This window comes from Copadichromis virginalis, linkage group LG1, assembly GCF_057382275.1.
Source record: "Copadichromis virginalis isolate Kocher_CV1m ecotype Utaka linkage group LG1, C_Virginalis_male_GT1.1, whole genome shotgun sequence".
In the NCBI taxonomy this organism is placed as follows: Eukaryota; Metazoa; Chordata; class Actinopteri; order Cichliformes; family Cichlidae; genus Copadichromis; species Copadichromis virginalis.
In genome coordinates, this window is record NC_140618.1 from 18740355 (window position 1) to 18761553 (window position 21199).

General features: G+C 39.2%; 1 protein-coding gene across 4 annotated transcripts in view; it reads right to left on the minus strand.

Moving 5' to 3' along the window:
• Positions 1-21199, minus strand: part of furina (furin (paired basic amino acid cleaving enzyme) a) — an 84675-nt gene that overhangs the window by 39367 nt on the left and 24109 nt on the right. For all 4 annotated transcript variants that reach the window (XM_085452920.1, XM_085452923.1, XM_085452922.1 and 1 more), the window contains exon 3: positions 1904-2002. In XM_085452920.1, coding sequence (XP_085309046.1) covers positions 1904-2002 — 99 coding nt within the window. The remainder of the gene's footprint in view (positions 1-1903; positions 2003-21199) is intronic.

Below are 21199 nucleotides of genomic sequence, written 5' to 3' on the forward strand. Positions count from 1 at the left end.
TATGGAACTCCAATGGCCAGTCTAGCTGTGGCTCAATATATCAGTTGTTAAGCTTAACGTGGAAATACTATGCAAACATTCAGGGATGAACTTACACACTTGCTTTACTTCTCTGGGACCGTTTTCGCCAAGATGAATTGCCGCGGTTAGGAAGCATGTAGCGAGGCTCCAAATGCTCCAACAGACCGCCAACAGCCGCTCTATCACGTGACACTTACTGCTCCGATGCACCGATCTGGGATACGCCAAGTAACGTGTTTTGTGAGGTGATTTTGTGATACTTCGGATCAGATTACATTTTTTATTTCTCTCTGATATCCGATCCAGTAATTTAGGTCAGTATCGGACTGATACGTAATACCGGATTGGTCCATCTCTAGTTTTAAGTGTCTATTTTCAAAATGAACGATTTTCTTTTATTTAGAAGCATTAAAAACAATCCTTCAAACATTCTCTTTCTCACTTGCTTTCCCACAGCCATGAATGCTAATTTCACACCCTTCCCTTTGTCCCTTCCAGTGGGGGGTAGGACACTGACTCATTTTCACACTAACCTCAAACTCCTACAAAAAAAGCAAGAAAACACAGACATGTGAATTTACAAATTACATCAGTTAAGGAGGAGGAAGAATCAGGTCGATAGAGAAGTGCATGTTCACCTTCCAAGCCCTTGAGTAAATGAGGGAGGAGAAAAAAAAAAAAGGGGGGGGGGGGGAGGAGAGGAAATTGTTTGGACTGACAAACCAGAACCAGAATAAAGATCTTACATTTTTTTTAAGTTAGATTATTATTACAATGCCAAACAATAAAAACAGAATGCCTTTAATATTGAACATATGGTAATAAAATGCAAGAAAATCTGCCTGCACAACATAATGGGGTTGTCATCCGTTTTATCAACCTAATTGTTCAATATGTTAAACACGTTTCTTCCCCATTATCCCAGCCCATGTACACTGAACAGCTACTTTATTTGGTACACAGTGGTTTGCCTACGGAACTGCTTTAATTCTTCATAGCATCGTTTCAACAAGGTTGCTGGAAACGTTTCTGAGGTTAGACAAAATCAATGTGCAAAACCAACCGAAATTGACACCAAAGCACAGTTTGTTCACGCCAGCAGATGTGATTCTCTTTCGGTTGTGTGGGAAAATCCCAGCCTTTCTGAAATAGTCAGACTGGCCTGACTGACACCAACAATGATCCAAAAGTCACTTAAATGAATTTTCTCCCTCATTATGACGCTCAGTTTAACCTTTGTCTTGATCGTACCGACATGACTAAATGCACCGAGTTGTTGCCATTGGACTTTCTGATTAGGTATTTGTATGAACAAGCAGTTGAAGAGATGTACCTAACAAAATGGTTGGTGAGCCCACACAAGGCACTAATCTTATTAAAAAACAAACAAACAAAAGCACCAGTGCCATTATTTAGGTTTGTGTATGGAAATAAGACTAGTGTAATATTTGTGTTTGTCTTAAAAGCATTTGTTTATCTGTTTATGTTCTTATGAACTTAGCAAGAGTTTATGTTCCCCCATTTCTGACATTTTAGATGACAACCCACAGCAAATGATTTTAAGAGATGGCTTTATATTTGAAAATAAATAAATAAATTTAAAAAAAAAAAAACTACATCCAAAGTAGGATTTATAAGCTTTAAAAGGAGCCCAGAGAGTGCGGTTTACTAGGTCAAACACAATTCTAAAGCCCGATTCACTACAAAGTTCTTCCAAAATGCCAAAAAATAAACCCCAACACTGCAAAAATCCATCACACAAAGAGCGCTCTAGCATAAAGCAGCAGTTTCAACACTTCACACCTAGTCAGTCACCATTACATTAGAAACCAACAGACTTCCTTTGCATGCATGACTTTAGCACCAAAAACAAATGTCTTACCTTGGGATCGTTTAGTAGACGGACGTGCGTCCCCCTGTGATCCGACAGTGATCTCTTCACCACTGTGCGATGCCGAAAGTGATAATAATCGCCAAATACCTGCAGAGATGAGGAGATATGATCCATTATCACATCAGAGCCATTTAAGTCTCTCTGTAGTCTGATAACAGCTCTTCATATGATAATAGGTTCAATAAAGTATGAAATCACTGTAGTCTCTATCCTTTCATATTCTCGACCAATAAATCAATATTTTCAGGAAGATCACAACTGTGTGTACAGAGCCAGTGCAAAGTCAGGCAACACGCAGCTGGCAGTTAATTTATAAAATACACAGGTATTGGTATGACCTTCAGACCAGTTATAGAAATATTTCATAAATATAAACATATGCTCATATAAAGAGTACACGTGGTTACATAAAATTCTTAAAGAAAAATGCAACATAACAGATGATTTAAAAAAAATAAATAAATACATGTTTCTATTTACTACAGTCCATCTATAAACCCATTTTGGCCTGGCTTATCTCTCCCATCTTTGCAACCATTTCTCTCCACATTTTGCAGCACCTAATTAGGCTAATGGGCTGCCAGCAATGCATGACACGATGTACTCGCATTGTTTGTGTAAACCTACCGCACCCCACTTATGGTACCACAAACTTGACTTACACATTACTCATTGGGAAATCCTATACGTGACCCATATTCCTCTGTAATCAGTCCATTAATACAGTATGAACCTAGGTTATTAATATTGAGCAGCAGCACACAAGTTGTCTAAGCAAATGAAAAACACTTCACATCACAGCAGAGCAGTTTCAGAGGGAAAGAAACATGGTGGCTTTGTTTTACTTTATTTTTTTTTAAAAAGGTATATATTTAAAAAAAAAAAAAAAAGAAAGAAAAGAAGAAGAAAAAAAAAAAAAACACTATAATAACCCATTATCACACTGATCCTTGTTTTCAAAGCCCCGCATTATGAAACGATTCAGTATGTTATAGAAACAATGCAATTAAACATTTTTTAAAAAGGGCTATATTTAGTAATGAAAGTAAAATGTTCTCGGGTGGTGGTAATGAGGCGGTGCCTGTAATTAAGCTTTTTTTTTTTTTTTTTAAAGTTTAGTTTAGGATTTCCAAAGCCAGTTTTGAGTGTTAAAAATGTTGATGGGTAGCCTTAATTAGGAGTGGAGAACAACCATATATAATCAATGTGTCTGCCTGAGCCCGTTAGTCACTGCGCGCTACATGGACTGTTGATACAGTCTAATGAGTGATGACTAAATAAACTAACTAAATGAATTAATGGTGAGAATCTACACATCCCAAAAATAAATTAATTGACACTGAATCCAATTTTATAGTCCATTACCAATTTAAATCATCTTTCAATAAAAAGAAACTGACTCAAGGGGGAGGTTTCGCTTGCTTTTGTACTAGTTCTCTACTGGTGTTTTGACTTTCTGATCAATTATTAAAGCAAATGTACTCATCAGTTAGAGCAAAAATTACCAATGAGTTTTGGAGGAAAAAAAATACCCATTTATGTTCCAACTAATCAAACAATCAAAAAATGTATTGAGTAGCAGCTGATTTTCCCCTTCCTTATGTTTCTCCTCAGTTTCCCTGCTTGTTCCCGCTCGGCATTTGTGTGATTTCTCTCCAGCTGCCACTTGCACACTCTTGCACTGATCCACTAATCAACCTCCGGCTGGATACATTCCGGCTCTTCACTCGATTATCTCACACATTGTGCAGTTAGCCAATGTGTTCCAAATACAACGGACAGCTTCTAGTTCAGTTTTTTTCTTGTGCTACCAAGCCTGCCAGCCCTGCCCCCTCTTCCACATCCACTCATAAGCTCAAGGGCCAGCTACGCTCTCCTTCCTGCTCGCTCCACCTTAAGCAGTTTCCTTCCTCATGCTCATCCTGGCAATGGTACTGTACAACAAATTCAGTTCAACTGCTCATTCTGCTGGAGTCCTGCTTTTGGTTCTCATTCGGCTTCTTTATATTCTGAACCGTTAACTAAAACATACTTACACATTTTTTTGTGTGTGTTGTGTGTCCCAGTAGAGATTGGTGTTGAGCTAAGGTAGTGCAACACTCCTCAACTCTAAAACAGATACGGCTCAGCCTACCAACCTCCTCTGCTCCCATTTAATCACAGTAAACAGGCCAATTCAGCCTGGCTGACACAAAAAGCTCCTGCACACAAAAACCAAAGGACAATAGGGAGGCAATAAGCGAGAGGGAGGACACACTTTACAGTGATATTTAGCTCAGAGGTGGGACTATCAAAACCACAAGTCTCTGTGTGCAAAAATCATTAAAGAACAAGTCTGGATATAAAAGGGGAGAGAACACTGACAACCAAAAGGCATTAGCCGAGCCAACCAACCCTTTTCTGAATAAAAGAATGAAAGCAGGTAGCGTGTCCATTGTGTTTGCCAAGATAAGAGCCTGGGAGGCTGGACACTGATCAAAGACATGGGCAAAGAGTGGCAGGATTCATTAAGCAACCTTAAATAACACCAACATCAGTGAAAAGACTGGCTGAATGGAATAATTGAAACTCATTGCAATGATTGTCAAAGAAGATAAACAAGGTTAAAAACAAAACAAAAGAAAAAGTCACTGTTATCCAACTTGGGAAACTTTTTAATTAAATATATGTGTCTGAAATTTTTATTTCCATAGGTCATAATTATTTCACTTTAAGGCATCTTGTCATCAGATTTTTAGGAAATTTGCAAAGTTATGCCAACCTCCCTACAAAAAAAGGAAAAACAAAAGAACGCCAATCTGGCCTGTGATTAGTTTTTGGACAAAAACACCTTGCATGCACACACATACTCGAGCAGGGACAAAAAGGTCAATTCCCCTGAAAACATCTCAACTGTTACAAATGTATGCGCACACATACACTCACCCACACTTAACCAAAGGAAATCCATTCCAGTCCTGTTAAATGTCTACCCTGCAGCTTAATCATCATCATCAGGCAATCAGCAACAAATCTTAAGAGCTTGTGTTTAACAATTTATCTCAGGATCACACTGTTTCTGTGGGGTTTTAACTGCTTTCCACTGAGAGAGAAAGGGCCATTTACAGCAAAGACACTCACGTGGAAAACTGATCTGGTCCACAACTTCTGATGCGATAAGCTGGGCACCGCTGGAGCACGACAGACTTAACCAGTGCTCACCTAGTGGCCTGTTACTAAAGTGAGGCATTAATCCATCAACCTCATTAATATGCATAGTAACAGACAGTGGAAAATTACTGTCTGCTGCTTTGTTTGCACGTTGGCTCCCTCCTCAGCTGACAAATTTACCTTTTGGGCAAAGCACTTATTGAAAGGTTTGGTATCTCATCTCCAGAGGCTGTTGACACAATTATGTTTTACAAAGAGCCAAACAATGTCTGGAGACAAATTGGGAAAGAGGTTTGGGGCTGCAATAAGACGATAGCAAACAGTTTCGGATGCTGTGAACATCGAGCCTGTGGATTTTTGAAAATCCCATTCAAGGGGGAGCCATCATTGTGGTTCAACTATGGACACATCAAACCACCCCACACTTCATTTTCATTTGGATTGCGTTTGATTTAAGAGAATCACAATGTAGGACATTACCATATTTTGCTCGTGCATCAGTGAGCAGAGATAAATTGAAAAAAAATTAGACTTTCATAGGACAAGTAATCATCCTAAAATAGTTCAGCAACTTGTTTATTTAATGAGGCTGAAGTCCAATTACTCGCTGCGGTGAATGGGCAGAACAGGGCACAGATGGCCACAGTAGCAGCTGGATATAACAAACTGTTTCTTAAAAAATAAATAAATAAATGAAATAAAAATAAAGACAACAACAGAGTAGACAGACCAACCCGAGCTCCCCGCACACACCTGAAAATGGGCTTTCACAGCTGGTCTATGTTTCTGCCAAACCGCATTTAGTCATTACATGTTCTCTCCTCATTGTTTGCCCCCTTAATTATTTTCCTAGCACACGGCGTCTCTAGTTACTCATTAACCTTTAGTTTTATTTGGCAACTATGCTATGCATTTACTTAATAAGAACGCAAGCTAAATCATCACCACAGTGGCTCAATGGCACTGTTGCCCCACAGGAAGAACAGTGTTTTGAAACCTAGCCACAACAAGGCTGTTTTGTATAAGATTTGTATGTGCTCTGTGTTTGCATAAACTGCCTCCAGTTTTAACCCATCCTATGAGGATCTAAATGCAGACAGCAAACATTTTGCACAAGTTAAAGAAAATTACTCAAAAAAACAAAAACAAACAAACAAAAAAACAACAACACTTGCTTCAAACTTCAATTTAACATTTTTTGTTTTCTGTTGAAGAGCTGTAAATTAAGCAGTGGGTAATTTGACAAACAAAAAATGTCTAAATTAATATAATACAAACTGGAACAAACTGTTAAACATATGAAGCCTTACAAGGTAAAAGCAAGCTACCTTATTTATCAACAACCAATCCATTCTCAACAAGCTACCGCCCTCATTCCTCAGCTCTGTTTATACTGTAAACAGAGATTATAATTCTTGGCACAGTCGACCATTCAGTCTACACAAACTGTTCTGAAGAACTCTGATTAGCTCATTTAATGTTGAACAAAAAAAAGAAAATGGATTAAATACAGAATTGACATTTCTGTACAGAGGACAGGCTGATATAGGCAGTTTCAATATCTACACTTGAAAGAAAAGAAAATGACCCACAGAGTTAAGAGAGCCTAAGTTTAAGTGCTAATGATTTAATGATTAAGCTCATTTTGTATTATGTGTCTGGATGGGTTAATGTGCAAAACAAAAAGGTCAGGATGCCCTCCTTTAGCAGATGATTAACCTTCTCAGGGGTCTGCCACTTGGCTTTTGTTGGCTAGTTGGGGACCTCTGATGAACCCAAACACCTACATCCACCTGCTGGCAACACAGCAGGTGGATGTTGGCAGATTCTGTTCAGTAATGTAATGCAATACTTGAAATCCTCGTCACATTTTTACTTCTTGTTAACCATTGACTACACAGTAAATGCCAATTTTTTTATTGACTAAAATAAATAATATTTACACTGATTCTCGCACCTTAAATTTATGGCAAGCCTCTATTATAACAATGCAATAAAACAAAAGAGGCAATTATTGTTTGCCTTCTAAATTACTTAATAAAAAACAAAGAAATATTAGCTCATTATATGCTCCTTTCTTATTGAGTCCCTGCAGAAATGACGGACTCAGCATCTCGGCCACTGCAGCACAACCTCAACTTTATAGAGAGGATGAGCGTGTAAAAAGTTTACAGTGTCATTGCAGGAGTGCTGCAGGGCTGGTAGCTCACGGGTCGATGCATGCTGTTCTCAGATGACTAACTCCTTGCAGTGTCTTTATGGTGCTGTGAAGGTAAAGTCAGAAGCGCAGGACAAGACACATACACAGCTGCTCTAACACCCCAAGTCCCAGCTGCACTGAGTTTGTACAGACTAACATAATCAATTATAGAAAAGCCAATACATCTGAGCAGTAGAAATCCAATCCATCTGTGCAATCGTGTTATGATATATGGAGATATGTGTATGTACACACACACACACACACACACACACACACACACTTACTTAGGTATTTAGCCCCATTTGTGAATCACATTGTTTCCTCGGGTGTCTCCATGGTCACACATTAAAAACAAATGTCTGAAAAAGTGAAAGGAGAAAAAAAAAAAAAATGCCAGAATGTTCTGGCTGAATACTGAAGACTTACTGTGAGACACTGAAAGCTGTCCTCAGGATGAAGTCAGATAACACGCTAAAAATTAGCTCATCCTGAGCACAACTACAACCAGCAGGTGCTGTAGGGAAAATGTCTGAGATACGCATTCATGAAAATATTCTCAGAAATGAAACAAGGTTCATTGGATGATGGCTGACCGCAAAAAAATACCTTCAATTATTAACCTTTATTTAACCACCAAGTAAAAATAATTCAGACTTTTTAAAAGAGCTTTGTGGGTCCAGATAGGCAGCATTGCCATAGCATGGTTTTTGATGCGATGAGTTGTTGAGTTCGAACCCAAGACCTTCCTGCTGTGAGGAAACATTGCCAACCACAGGACCACTTTAGCATTGTTCAATTCAATTTGATTTATACAGCACCAAATTACAAGGCACTTTGCACTGTGGGGAAAAGACCCTACAATGATACAACAATATACCCAGAGATGGTTGAAGAATTAATTCCTCAGCTGTCTTGGGACATGTGTGCAAAAATGTATCTGGGATTTAACTGTCACAGATAAGATGTTTAAAAAGCTATATATATGTGAAGGTCTTGATATTCATTGTGCTTTAGAAAAAGAGTGAAGTATGCACGCGTCACCATTTCCTGAACTGGGAAATTCATCTACTGAAGGTTTTGATGTACAACCAGCAGTATTCACAAGAAACACAAAGGTAAAGGCAAGTGCAAGATATGAATCATCCACGGCAGATGATTCAGACTAAAATAAATCCGCGTTTGTCCAACAGCCCATTTTTTTGTATTCATTCTGATAGCAGTGGTGGCACTGTAATATTGTTCATTACTCTCCCAGTAACATTTTACTTTCATTAATATTTAAAATTACATCTAATTTATTTTGCTGTAAACACCTCCCAGGCAGCTACAGTGCATATATACATGCACACTTTTTTTTAAAGCAGTTCACTAATGCAATACAATGTCCCAAGCAGGCATAAAGTGATAGTCTAACTCGAGCAGTCGTCTTGCATTGATCCTTTTAATTGTTAATAACAGAGCAAAGAATTCCCTCAATCTGGACAAAAGATTCAATTAGAAGAGTGCAAACATGCTAAATTACTAATCGAAAAACTTGGCTGATGTGAAAACGTCCCTTCTTGTTAACTGAAAGAACTATACTGAAATAAATATCTATAATGTTAAAAAAATAAATAAAAATAAGGCACATGTGTGATTATGCTCGTAGAACTTCTAACATGATGAACCTCTAATGACAATTGTGCACTCTCTCTTACAGCTGGGAAACAAACTACTTTTCATGATCAGCCTGCTGGAAATCAAAGATTGCCCCATTAGATTTTGAATTAACAGTTGAGAGATAATCTCTTTAAACCCATCAACAACTCTCATGCAGATGCCTTGATGAGCTCTTCCTCATTAGTGGACTGTATCCATCACTGGTGTGTGTGTGTGTGTGTGTGTGTGTGTGTGTGTGTGTGTGTGTGTGTGTGTGTGTGTGTGTGTGTGAGATGAGGTGGGAGCATTGGGGCTGGGGGTGTCTGGAAAGGAAAGACATCTATACAGAGATGGAGGAAATTGGAGAGGGACAGAGAGGAAGCAGGCTTTTATCACAAGGGAGGCAATTCTATCAGTGGGAGAGCAGAGTGTATGATTGCTTCTGACACTGCGAGGGAATACCAAATCTAATCTGAGCTTTCAATCTGTATTAAAAAAAAAAAAAAAAAAAAAAAAAGTACAGAAAACTGTCCAAAACAGTTTAAATGGAGAAAATGATGCTCTTTAAAACCAAAAAGATACCAGGGAGTCATTTTGCGCTTCGGGGTTCTTCCTATTTTGCCCCCCTTTTCCAGCAAACTTCTATCTTTTGCGGTTATTTTGGTCTATTTCACAAATAAAAATTAAAAGTAGGTTTGAGTGAACAAAATCATACTGAACAAAACAGGTTTAATCTTTTGGTTTTAGAACGGTGGTGATTTTCCTCTTACTAAAACCTTTATTGGTGTCTGCAAAATCTCTATGCAGAAACAAATAATAATCCTGTTATTGTGTAAATACACTGTTGTGGCATTCTGGCTAAATAATTACTTAGAGACTGGAGCTCAAGGTTGTGAAGTTCATGAAAGACAAAAGGCGATACACAGCATTTATTCCGGTTGCAGTGCTAAAACAGTGAGCAACAACACTGCTGCCAAAACAGGAAGTAACTGGTTCTGCTGATACCTTCCTCGTCCCTCAAACATTTTGACATCTGTGCAGCCTTGTGTATTACAGTTTCTTTGAAGAACTACAGCTATAAAGAATGGATCATTACAACAAAATTTCTTTCCTGCTACTACATTGCTGTATAACTTGTTAATGTTCAGCTAAGCTTAACAGTTGGTTGTTTGTGACGATATATGTAGCGGCAGTTCAATGATATTGCCACTTATTTCAAAATAATTTGGTTGTGACAGTCATATTAACACAGTTATAAGGCAGTTGGTAGAGAGCCGCTTTGCAGGCTGTGCTGTACAGGTATACAAGCAGCTCTGCATAAATCACACCATCCTGCTTGCCTTGTTTTTGAATATATAAAGCTCATTGTGCCCGACGCTCCCTACCACAGTAAACAATACTCTGTGCAAGCAGCAGAGCCAAACCACATGACAAACTGCATATGGTCATTACTGTGGAAACAAATGCGTTTCCATTTTTTTTCCCCTTCATTTTTTGCAAAATTATCTAGCCTTATGAAACAGCAACATTTTCATATGATAACTGGCCATGTTCTAATGCAGTATGAAAAATGCCCCAACATGGTTGTAGCGGTTTGTCTGGGTTACCTGAAACATTCTTGATAGCACTCTACATGCAGCAAATGTACACTTTTTAGGAAATGGAGAAAATAATCCGCATGATGGGGTGAAATGTTTTGGGGGGTTTTCCCAGCTCTCAAAAAGGTCACACCATTTCACATTCATGAAGATTCTCTTCCCCCCTTAACACTGAACAAAGTCAAATCTGACAGTGCTGAGAAGAACAGAAGATGCACCATGAATTCACTGGCAGGTAGTTTGCTTCTCAGCCCCAAAGGCCCCCTGTCAGGAGTGCTGGAATAAAAGCTATTATATAAGGAGACATGAAAGCAGGGTGCAAAAAAATATATATTGGATGCCATTAATATGCACTGATGAATAACCATGAGCGCTGATATTAATTCTGCAATGAGTCAGATTACCGCACTGAATTAAACGATTAGGCTGAAATGTAGGTCTCATCACCTGGTTTCTGTTTTATTTTTATTTCCCTATTTTAAGGTCAGTTTATGATGTACATGCAGAGGTGATGTTCTTTACGGGGAGTTTAACAACTGAATCTGAAGTTAACAGTTGAATCTGAAGTTAACAGTGCATCTAAACTAGCAAAGTAGCACTTGGATTGTAAATTCTAAGACCACAAGGATGCACGCACACACACACACGCACGCACGCACGCACACCTCTGTGCTCATTTCAAATATAATGTCAGTAATAACCTGTTGAATTTCTTCCCACCTTCCCCTCTTCCTTGCTCACACACACAGACTCTCTCACACACTCACTGAAGATGGTGCAAAAGGTGATTGCCAGTGGGACAGGGGCTAATAAGATTTAATTCTGCAGTCTAATTCTATCTCCCCTTTTAACTCACGGAGCAAAGATAGAGCACTCCTGCAAGACAGTAATACCAAACAGGCTCTCCCCCAACCACCACTGATGGACCGCTGGGGCCATGTGAGGAAGCTGCACTCTCTTAATTTCCATCTAAAACATTTCCATCACTGTCCTCTCCCTCCACAGAGGACTGAGCATTTTAGTCTCTGCACCTACCACACCACCACAGGTAGCTGAGCCCTCTGCACTTCAATTTAAAGGAGTGTCATGAGGGTCTCCCCAAGGTGCACAGCAGCTGCATTTTAAGAGTGACTTTGAGGGAAATTGTGAGGTGAAGGCCATTTCTTTAATGAAAACTGCCTTAAGTTAGAACATTTCTTGGCTATTTTTGATGGCCTTAGCACAATATGGAAACTCTAGGGCTTTGAAGACCACCTCTGTACTCTTAATGAGGAGTTCTGACACCTCAGTGTGTGTGTGTGAGAGAGATAGATATATATTTTCCAGTTTTTCTAAGGTTAGAGGATCATCTCTCTCTAACAGCTAACTTCTGAGGCAAACTCAGTCATTGTGTTCATCAGCTCAGAAAAGAGCTTCAAGAGTTGCTCCTCTCAGACTTTCTAAGAACAATATTTAACACTGTTCATTAGACTGGGCTCATTTTGACCATTTTCTGAGTGTTATCTTTGACTAGTCTGGACTCTATTGTGTGAACAACAAGTAAATTATTCACCCAGAATATCCTTAATCATTATTTGTTTGTTTATTCCAGTACATCCTGCTACACAGTGTTGGCATTAAATACTGCTGCCAAGGCCCGAGGCTGTATGCATTAGTCCATGTGTGAGATCGCCCTGTTATTCCACAACAGTCACTGACTCAGTACTTCTCAATGCGCCATATGGGAAGTCGGGTGAAAGATCGCAAAACAAGACGCAGCACACATTTTGAACGGGGGAAGCCCTTAAAGCCTGTTTGTTACTGCTGCTTCCATGGAGACTGAGATTCAGTTTTGACAATCTGGTATCTTTTAAGGGGGCGAGAAGGGCAAGGGAAGGTGATAAAGTATTTGGTTTGTCAAAATAAGAACAGCCTAGGTGAGTAAGGAAAGGGATTATGCACACTGGAATTCATCCACAAGTAATGTGGTGTTATTTTTAAGTGCAGCAGGGCTTTTCAAAACATCACCCAAACTAGACACAACCGCTGTGCATTTGATATGGCATGCTTTGCAAACATTCATGATTTAAATAAATAAATAAATAAAAATGTTGAGCACATATTTCAGGCTGAATAGCCGTCTCATCAGTCATTACTTATCTGTACTGCCATTGTCTTGCTTGAGGAAAGACTACACGCTGGGGCTTTGTGCTTTTATGATGTTACAGTAAAGGTGCTAATTTGGGGGGAAAGTCTTCCTCATCAGTAATGGGCACCTGGTGCCTTATGGGCCACTACACACATGCACTCACATCTTTCATCCCTTTAGCTTAAATTTATTTCAACATCAATTTCACAGATAAACGTGCAGCAATAGGCAAGAAATTGATGGTGCCACAAAGTGTTCCGGCGACTACACACACACACACACACACACACACACACACACACACGTTGTGAAATATTTCTTCAGAAAACTGCTTCCAAGTAACTGAACAGTCTAAATGAGGCACCAGCATAGTGAGGCTCATCAGCAGCAGTGCATAAATGCATATTACAGGCACACCCACTTTCTAGCTATCTGCAAGAGATTTAAAAAATAAATAAATAAATCTTAAGCTCTGCACTGATATCAAAGTTTCCCATAAATGAACTGCATCGCAACTGTGAACGGTACCAGGAAAAAGCCACGGACCATTTCTGAAAGCACTTTTGATATTTATCTGTTGTAAGAAACCAAAGGACATCCTGTAAGTAAAGGATCATTTCCCCGAATATCTCAGTCATCTTTAAAGTAGATAGTACAGGGAAAGCATTTTACACTTAGGTTTTATGTAGCGGATAATGGCTGGCTGGCTCTTCTAAGGAATTTTTGGGATGTCTTTTATATTCAAATACATTCAAAAGAAGATTAATAATCACAGTTCAACGCATCGACTTCTGAGATTTGACTTTCAAAGAAGATTTGTTTCCCCCCCCCCCCCCCCCCCCACATCTAGTTAGAATAGTTAAGTATAAGCATAACCTAAGTCACATCCAGTCAACTTTATTGTGCATCTTCCAGTTTGCAAAGAACAAATCTGTCACATCACAGCATACGACACAAACATCCCCATCGATTCAATATCCAAAGGTGAGTTGGATGACATCCATTAAAAGGTTTATAGATCAGAAGGGACATAGAAACAAGAAAAATGTAGATTCCCAATTAAATTTACTCACTTGTAAACAGATTAGAGCAGGGGTCTCGAACTCCAGTCCTCGAGGGCCGCTGTCCTGAAGCTTTTCCATGTGTCCCTGTTGCAACACGCCTGAATACACTTAGTAGGTCATTAGCAAGACTCTATAGAATGTGACTGCATGCTGAGGTGGTGATTCAGCCACTGGATTCATGTTACAGCAGCTCATGAGTGAATGAACATGGTGCAATAAAAGTACTTTTAGAAGTATATTTTTCCAAACACTTACATTAACTTAAATTTACTTGAATAGGGTTAGGGGTTGCCACTTCAGCATGCAGTCAAGTTCTATACTCTTGCTAATTTTACTCATTTTACTCAGGCGTGTTGCAACAGGGACACATGGAAAAGCTTCAGGACAGCGGCCCTCGAGGACTGGAGTTCGAGACCCGTGGATTAGAGTGTTACCTCCAAAAATGATGTGCAACAAGGACAGGGTTTTAGCGTTCTCAGTCACCTCACCATTCCTATCCTTGGGGCATCATTGTGTCAAAACAGGTGACTTTTATACACAAGAAGTCACACTTGGTAATGGGTTGATCCGAAATCTTTTTAATACCCCAAGAATTGTATATTCATCAGTTTTCTTCAACTTCGAGCAAGAGCCTATACCTTGACAGTAGAGGTGGGAATCACCATACATCCCACGATATGATATTATTGAAATTTTTAAAAATATTTTGCGATATTCAGATTCTGTACATAAAATGAATATTGATAAAGTTTACCTTTATCTAATATCAAAGTCTCACACTCAGTCTTTCTCTCATTTCAGTCAGTTTTATTGTTGACAAACTGAACGGTTTGTATTACAGTCTAGTCCAACTTAACTGAATGCAACCATCTGGTACAATTATAGCTATTCTGAACTATGCAATTTATGAAAACTATGCAGCCCCTTCAGCAACTGAAGAATTTGAAAGTAAATTAAAACAAAATATAATTTTACATTAAATAAAAAAGTTTTAAACTTAATTAAAATAAAACATGTCTTAAATTAAAATAAGTAAACTGTCATGTTTATTGCTGCCAAAAAACAAGTTAAACACATTTGGACAGTGAAGGAATGTCAGGATTCTTGCTCAGAAAAAGGAGCTGATCATGTTCCATTCCACAAAAACTTTTTTTGTAACAAAATATCGATTTCTGCTGTCCTTGTATTGATACATTATTAGCAAACAAAATATCACGATACTACACAGTATGGATTTTTTTCCCCCACCCCTACTTGACAGGTCACCAGGCCTACCTTGACAGCACCATTCATACTTTCATTCACACCTATGGGCAATTTTAGATTCACCAATTACCCTAACCTGACTAACTGCATGTTTTTGGACTATGGGAGGAAGGCAGAGTACCCAGAGAAATTATGCAAACTCCACACAAAGGCCAGAGAGTGAATGTTAACACAGGACCTTCTTTTTTGAGGGAACAGTGCTAACCACCATGCTGCCCTACACAAAGTTGTATGTACTTCCTAAACCTTACCAAGTTGTCTTTACTGCTACAGCTAATCAGTAAACTTACAGACTGCAGATTTAAAAATCTAGTAACCCGATGATATATTAGCTATTATTTTTTCCCCTTTTAGATGCATGAAACAGATTCCCTAACATTTGTTACGTTATTTACTCGTTTACTCTGGCCAAGTTGGCTTCTGTTGTGGTGCTCTAAACACTCATAACACTGTTGAAAGCCAACACCCTCCACATCTTCTCTTTACTTATTGTGTGGATGCCGTAGTGAGATGAGCATCCGTTCTCAGACTGGGAGGCCCGGGTTCAAATCCCACTTATGTCAACATTTCTTTCAGTTAACAGTTAGACTTTTTTTTTAACTCTTTTCAACACAAATTTCAGCTTTTTCACCACTTTTCAGCACAAATACCAGCTTTTTCAGCTGTTTTCAGAAAAAACCTCTTTTCAGCAGAATTCTGCTCATTCAACTCTTTTCAGCAGAATTTTCACCTCTTTTCTGCCCAAATTCTGCTTATTTACCTCTTCTGCAAAATTTTCAGCAGTTTCACCTCTTATCAGCACAATTCTCAGCAGCTTCTGCTCATTTCAGCAGAATTGTCAGTCTCTCCACCTCTTCTTTGTGAGAATGAGGTTGGTGCTGTGAGATGAGTAGCTGCCTTGAGACCAGAAGGGCCAGGTTCGAATCCTGCTCAGGGCAACATTTTTTTTCAACTTCATACTTTTTCAGCTTTTTTCAGCAGACATCTTCAGCGTTAAGGCATCCGCACAGCATTTTCGCAGGAAATGCAAATTTTTCTAGTTTTAATCTACTGTCCATTATAAATGCCAACATGATATATTGCCAAACACCCAATATTGGCTGATAATATCAGTCTGCAGTTAAACTGGTCAAGCTCTAACAACGAGTAGAAGTGAAAGTAAAAATGTGTGGGCACCCAAAGGGATATGAGCCAGGCTTTTCCAGCTATAAACCCAGGAGATTATACCGGCAGCATCCCTCCAACCTCATTATGAGGAATTTGCAAGTCTTTAAAATGGGATGTTACCTCCAAGCAGCCGACATAGTTGTAGCCCGAGCATCTGAGCACTGGTCCAGTTTATGGGGAGGAGAAGTCTTGATGCGACACAACAGACAATCCTGCCCATCATTACACAATTTCTTGCTGATCAATAGGTGGCAAGAAGGCAAAATTAAACTTAGCTGGCAGATAAGCTGTTTAATAAAACTTAAAAAAAAAAGAAAAAGAAAAGTTGAACAAAAACTCCACAGGTGACCTTCACGTTTCGGTTAGCAACATAGAAGCTGAGCTGATAAGCGAATAAATCAGAAGACTAAGCGGAGTACTACGCACACGCTGGGTGTAATGAGCAAATGATGATTAGCACGGTAGTCTTATTTACGATAAGCCCGAGTGAAAATACTGTCAACAGCAATAAAGTAGAAGTGAAATCAGTTCCAAGCAGATTGTCAGAGAAACTGGGCCACCATGGCTGATGATGAACCATCATCATCATCATCATCGTAGGAAAGCACATCAACATAGAAATCACAGCTGTGCCCTGCTGCAGTCGCCACTGTTGCCATACGTGCTGCACCTCTTTGTTCCTCAAATATGAAACTGATGTGTTCATTTATGTGGGTGAATGTCAATCAACAAAATTATTCATAATTTCCTTACCCTAGGCAGTATGAACAAATACACTCTTCCAACCAAATAATTCAGCAGTCGAGGGAAGATATGTTGAATGAACTTACAAAACAGAATTATTCATAGTAGACAGCACCATGGAGCAAAACAACTCGTGTCCACATTATGAGAATGAAAAGCAGTCACTGCCTTGTCAAGAATCATTAAACTCATATGACATGGCTGCCTTTATTTCAGCTCCCTGTCAAATAAAGATGCACTTGGTGTGGCTTAAAAATAATATCAATTACGCACTCGTTCCATAGAGTGGAGAGTGTACAGACATTAAGCCTGTGTACTGCCTTGCATATTGTGTGTAATCCTGGCACAGGAAACATCAAAGTCAAGCCAAACATCAATACAGTTTAAGTAACACAACACTGAGTAGAGAGAACTGTGTGTGCAAGATGAATTACCAAAAGCAATTATAAGAATAATTTACTTGCTCACTTAAATTCACTGTCAGACCATATGGTCTCTCAAAATGTGTGTAAAGTGTCTACCACTGAAAGCTGACATTGTCAAAAGGAACTGTGGCTTTTCAGTGTACCCTTATGATTGGCACATCTTTAGCCAATAACCAACCGACTGACCACAGATGAGCAAATCCTGAGCAATCCTGCCTTCTAACTCTTAGGATTATAAATTCCAAAATAAACTTTATTGTACTCAATATGACCTGAAACTAGTGACTGAGATCAGAAAGTTGTTAGGAAATTGTTTACAGAGGTCACAGAGGAAACAAGCCAATGGGCCTTTAAAAAGAACACAACTTTAAGGCATTTCCACATTGGCTTCACTTTCCAGCCCCAAAAGCTACTTCCAGCTTTTAAACTGTCAGTGAATCATACTGTTGGAAAAGGTTACCAAAGTATTTCTACAGACTTGGGATGCCTGTCAATCCACAATAAGGCAAAAAGAGGAAACACTGATGCCGTGTACTCTGGGGCTCTTTTCATGTCTTTCAGGATGTTTTCTTGCAACTGTGGTATTGTCAGTTATGTCAGTGAGTCTTTCCCAACATCAACGCACTCAACTGGCAAGTAAATTCCCGGTAACTTTATCCATCAGTGCCAAAGTTCTTTTCTTCAGCAATCACAACTTGGACAAAAAAAAAGAACTCACAATAAACGCAATAAGAAAAGTCCACAACGCGTGTGACACAGGTCTAAAGAGCACACTGGTAAATATCCTCAGCGTATTCATTCATGTCCTCTGTAGTGGACACACAAATCACCCAAAATTTACAATTTTCTTCGTTCTCAGGAGGACCTGCAGGACGGTTTCCTCTTAGGAGGAGGATTACTGCAAGTCGTCTAATGTGAACAGATGCTGAGCCATGCTCTGTCTGCACCTCCTCCTCAATCTCACTCACAGCAGGTGAGAGTGAAAACAACAGAGCTGCACATAACACAATCGCCGAATACTAGCAGTGACCTTAAGCAGCATCGAGTCGTACTGTGGATACTATTGGCACACTAATCAGATTCGAATCAAAATGCTCACATATCACCATTAAAGCATTGTACATTTACTGGGCACAGCTAATACAGGGAGTGCAGAATTATTAGGCAAATGAGTATTTTGTCCAAATCATCCTCTTCATGCATGTTGTCTTACTCCAAGCTGTATAGGCTCGAAAGCCTACTACCAATTAAGCATATTAGGTGATGTGCATCTCTGTAATGAGAAGGGGTGTGGTCTAATGACATCAACACCCTATATCAGGTATGCATAATTATTAGGCAACTTCCTTTCCTTTGGCAAAATGGGTCAAAAGAAGGACTTGACAGGCTCAGAAAAGATGGTTGGGCCCGTGGCTGGATTGGTAAAGGGCAGAGAGCTCCAGTCCGACTCAGACGCCAGCAAGGTGGAGGTGGAGTACTGGTTTAGGCTGGTATCATCAAAGATGAGCTTGTGGGGCCTTTTCGGGTTGAGGATGGAGTCAAGCTCAACTCCCAGTCCCACTGTCAGTTTCTGGAAGACACCTTCTTCAAGCAGTGGTACAGGAAGAAGTCTGCATCCTTCAAGAAAAACATGATTTTCATGCAGGACAATGCTCCATCACACGCGTCCAAGTACTCCACAGCGTGGCTGGCAAGAAAGGGTATAAAAGAAGAAAAACTAATGACATGGCCACCTTGTTCACCTGATCTGAACCCCATTGAGAACCTGTGGTCCATCATCAAATGTGAGATTTACAAGGAGGGAAAACAGTACACCTCTCTGAACAGTGTCTGGGAGGCTGTGGTTGCTGCTGCACGCAATGTTGATGGTGAACAGATCAAAACACTGACAGAATCCATGGATGGCAGGCTTTTGAGTGTCCTTGCAAAGAAAGGTGGCTATATTGGTCGCTGATTTGTTTTTGTTTTGTTTTTGAATGTCAGAAATGTATATTTGTGAATGTGGAGATGTTATATTGGTTTCACTGGTAAAAATAAATGATTGAAATGGGTATATATTTGTTTTTTGTTAAGTTGCCTAATAATTATGCACAGTAATAGTCACCTGCACACACAGATATCCCCCTAAAATAGCTAACTAACTAAAAACAAACTAAAAACTACTTCCAAAAACATTCAGCTTTGATATTAATGAGTTTTTTGGGTTCATTGAGAACATGGTTGTTGTTCAATAATAAAATTATTCCTCAAAAATACAACTTGCCTAATAATTCTGCACTCCCTGTATAGAATTTGTATAGTTGAGGCCTGATTGAAGTTGCATATCCAGAGGTTAAAACATAAATCCTACACACAGCAGCACAGTTGACATACACCTACTCAAACATGTAATTACACATCATACGCTGCCTACAGATACTAAACCAAGTCCGGGAGAACTGTATGTTAGAAACACCTGTGTTTGCTTCATGCTGTCAGAGAATGATGGAAAATGAGCACAACATGAAACTGATTGAAAGGGGATCAGTTATGTTACAGTAAATAAAGGGGTGTAAATAGCTACATGGACAACAGCTGTCTCCCATTCAGTAAACAATCAAAATACAAGTTAACCAGATGTAACAAGAAATACTCTGGTTCAAAAACGTAAATCAATGGATGCAACGTCTGTGGGGAATTAAATTAAAGAACAATGTGTACAGTACGGAGGCAGGGCTGCTGGTAAAGTCCCTCCACACTGATGGTTGACCCACACACGCGCGCTTGGGGCAACTAAAAAGTTTGCCCAAAGAAAGTACTAAAACAATGTAAATTAGATGTCGTGACACGTAGGATCAGATGATTTATAACAGTGTGACTCAATTCATGAAGTATGGAAATTTCACAATTTCCAGCATAGCTGAAGCCATTAAAAAAAAAAAAATTTTTAAAAAAATTGAAGTGTCAGTAAGCTGACTTCCCAGAGTATTAGACATAGCTTACCAGTTTAACCCATTACTTAATGCGAAAACTTTTTATAGACCATTTTTCCTCAGGTTTTGCACTGTGGTGGCATTTCAGGTCACATATTTCTATGGAAAGGAAAATTCCTTTCTCTTGAATAGCTCTGAGCACACAGACTGTTCAGCTGCCACAACTGCTGGATTAAGACTTCTGGCTGGCCAAACCACACTGCTGCATGGAGGCAAGGACAATGGCAGGAAAGCTGGCCACAACCATTTCCTCCAGACTAACAGACCCAGCATGGTCATTCTGTTATTTAAGAGATTCCCTCCCTCCTTCGACTTTTAATCCACATCATCTGGTTCATTTCCCCACAGTACAAGACTGCTCCGCTTAAAAGTGCAAGATCAATTAACATTGAGACAAAGATTCAATTTATCCAACTTTTTAAAAAAAAACAAAAAAAAAACAAAACAACAACTTTAAATTGCCTTAGATTATGTCCTTTAATTACAATTCAACTGAAACTAAATTTTTAAAAGAAATAAAAACTGAACATGGGATCAAGAATTTGAATCAGATGACACCAGTGGGCGTTTCTGCCCATTAAGTCCATTTCACAAGAACAAGTCAGATCTTTGCTGTGCAAAACACTGAGTCAGTTTGGGTTTTGAAACAGGGATGAGTGCACCACTACAAAGATGAGGGCTGCTCTGGGTTTATAAGACAAGGCAAAGGGTTTAATAAAATTATATAAATAAAAAGTGCCCAGCCCTATCCTAGCATCTAAGAAGATTAATAATATACCATATATATGATTTCTGAGGATAAATGTCTTGTTAAAAGGAAATATGTCAGTGGTAAACAGAAAACCACCATGAGACACACATTTATAACTCCCTGAAGTTTTCCCTTCACTGACTAATATGTGACTAAGCAAAAACAGAAGGCATGTCTC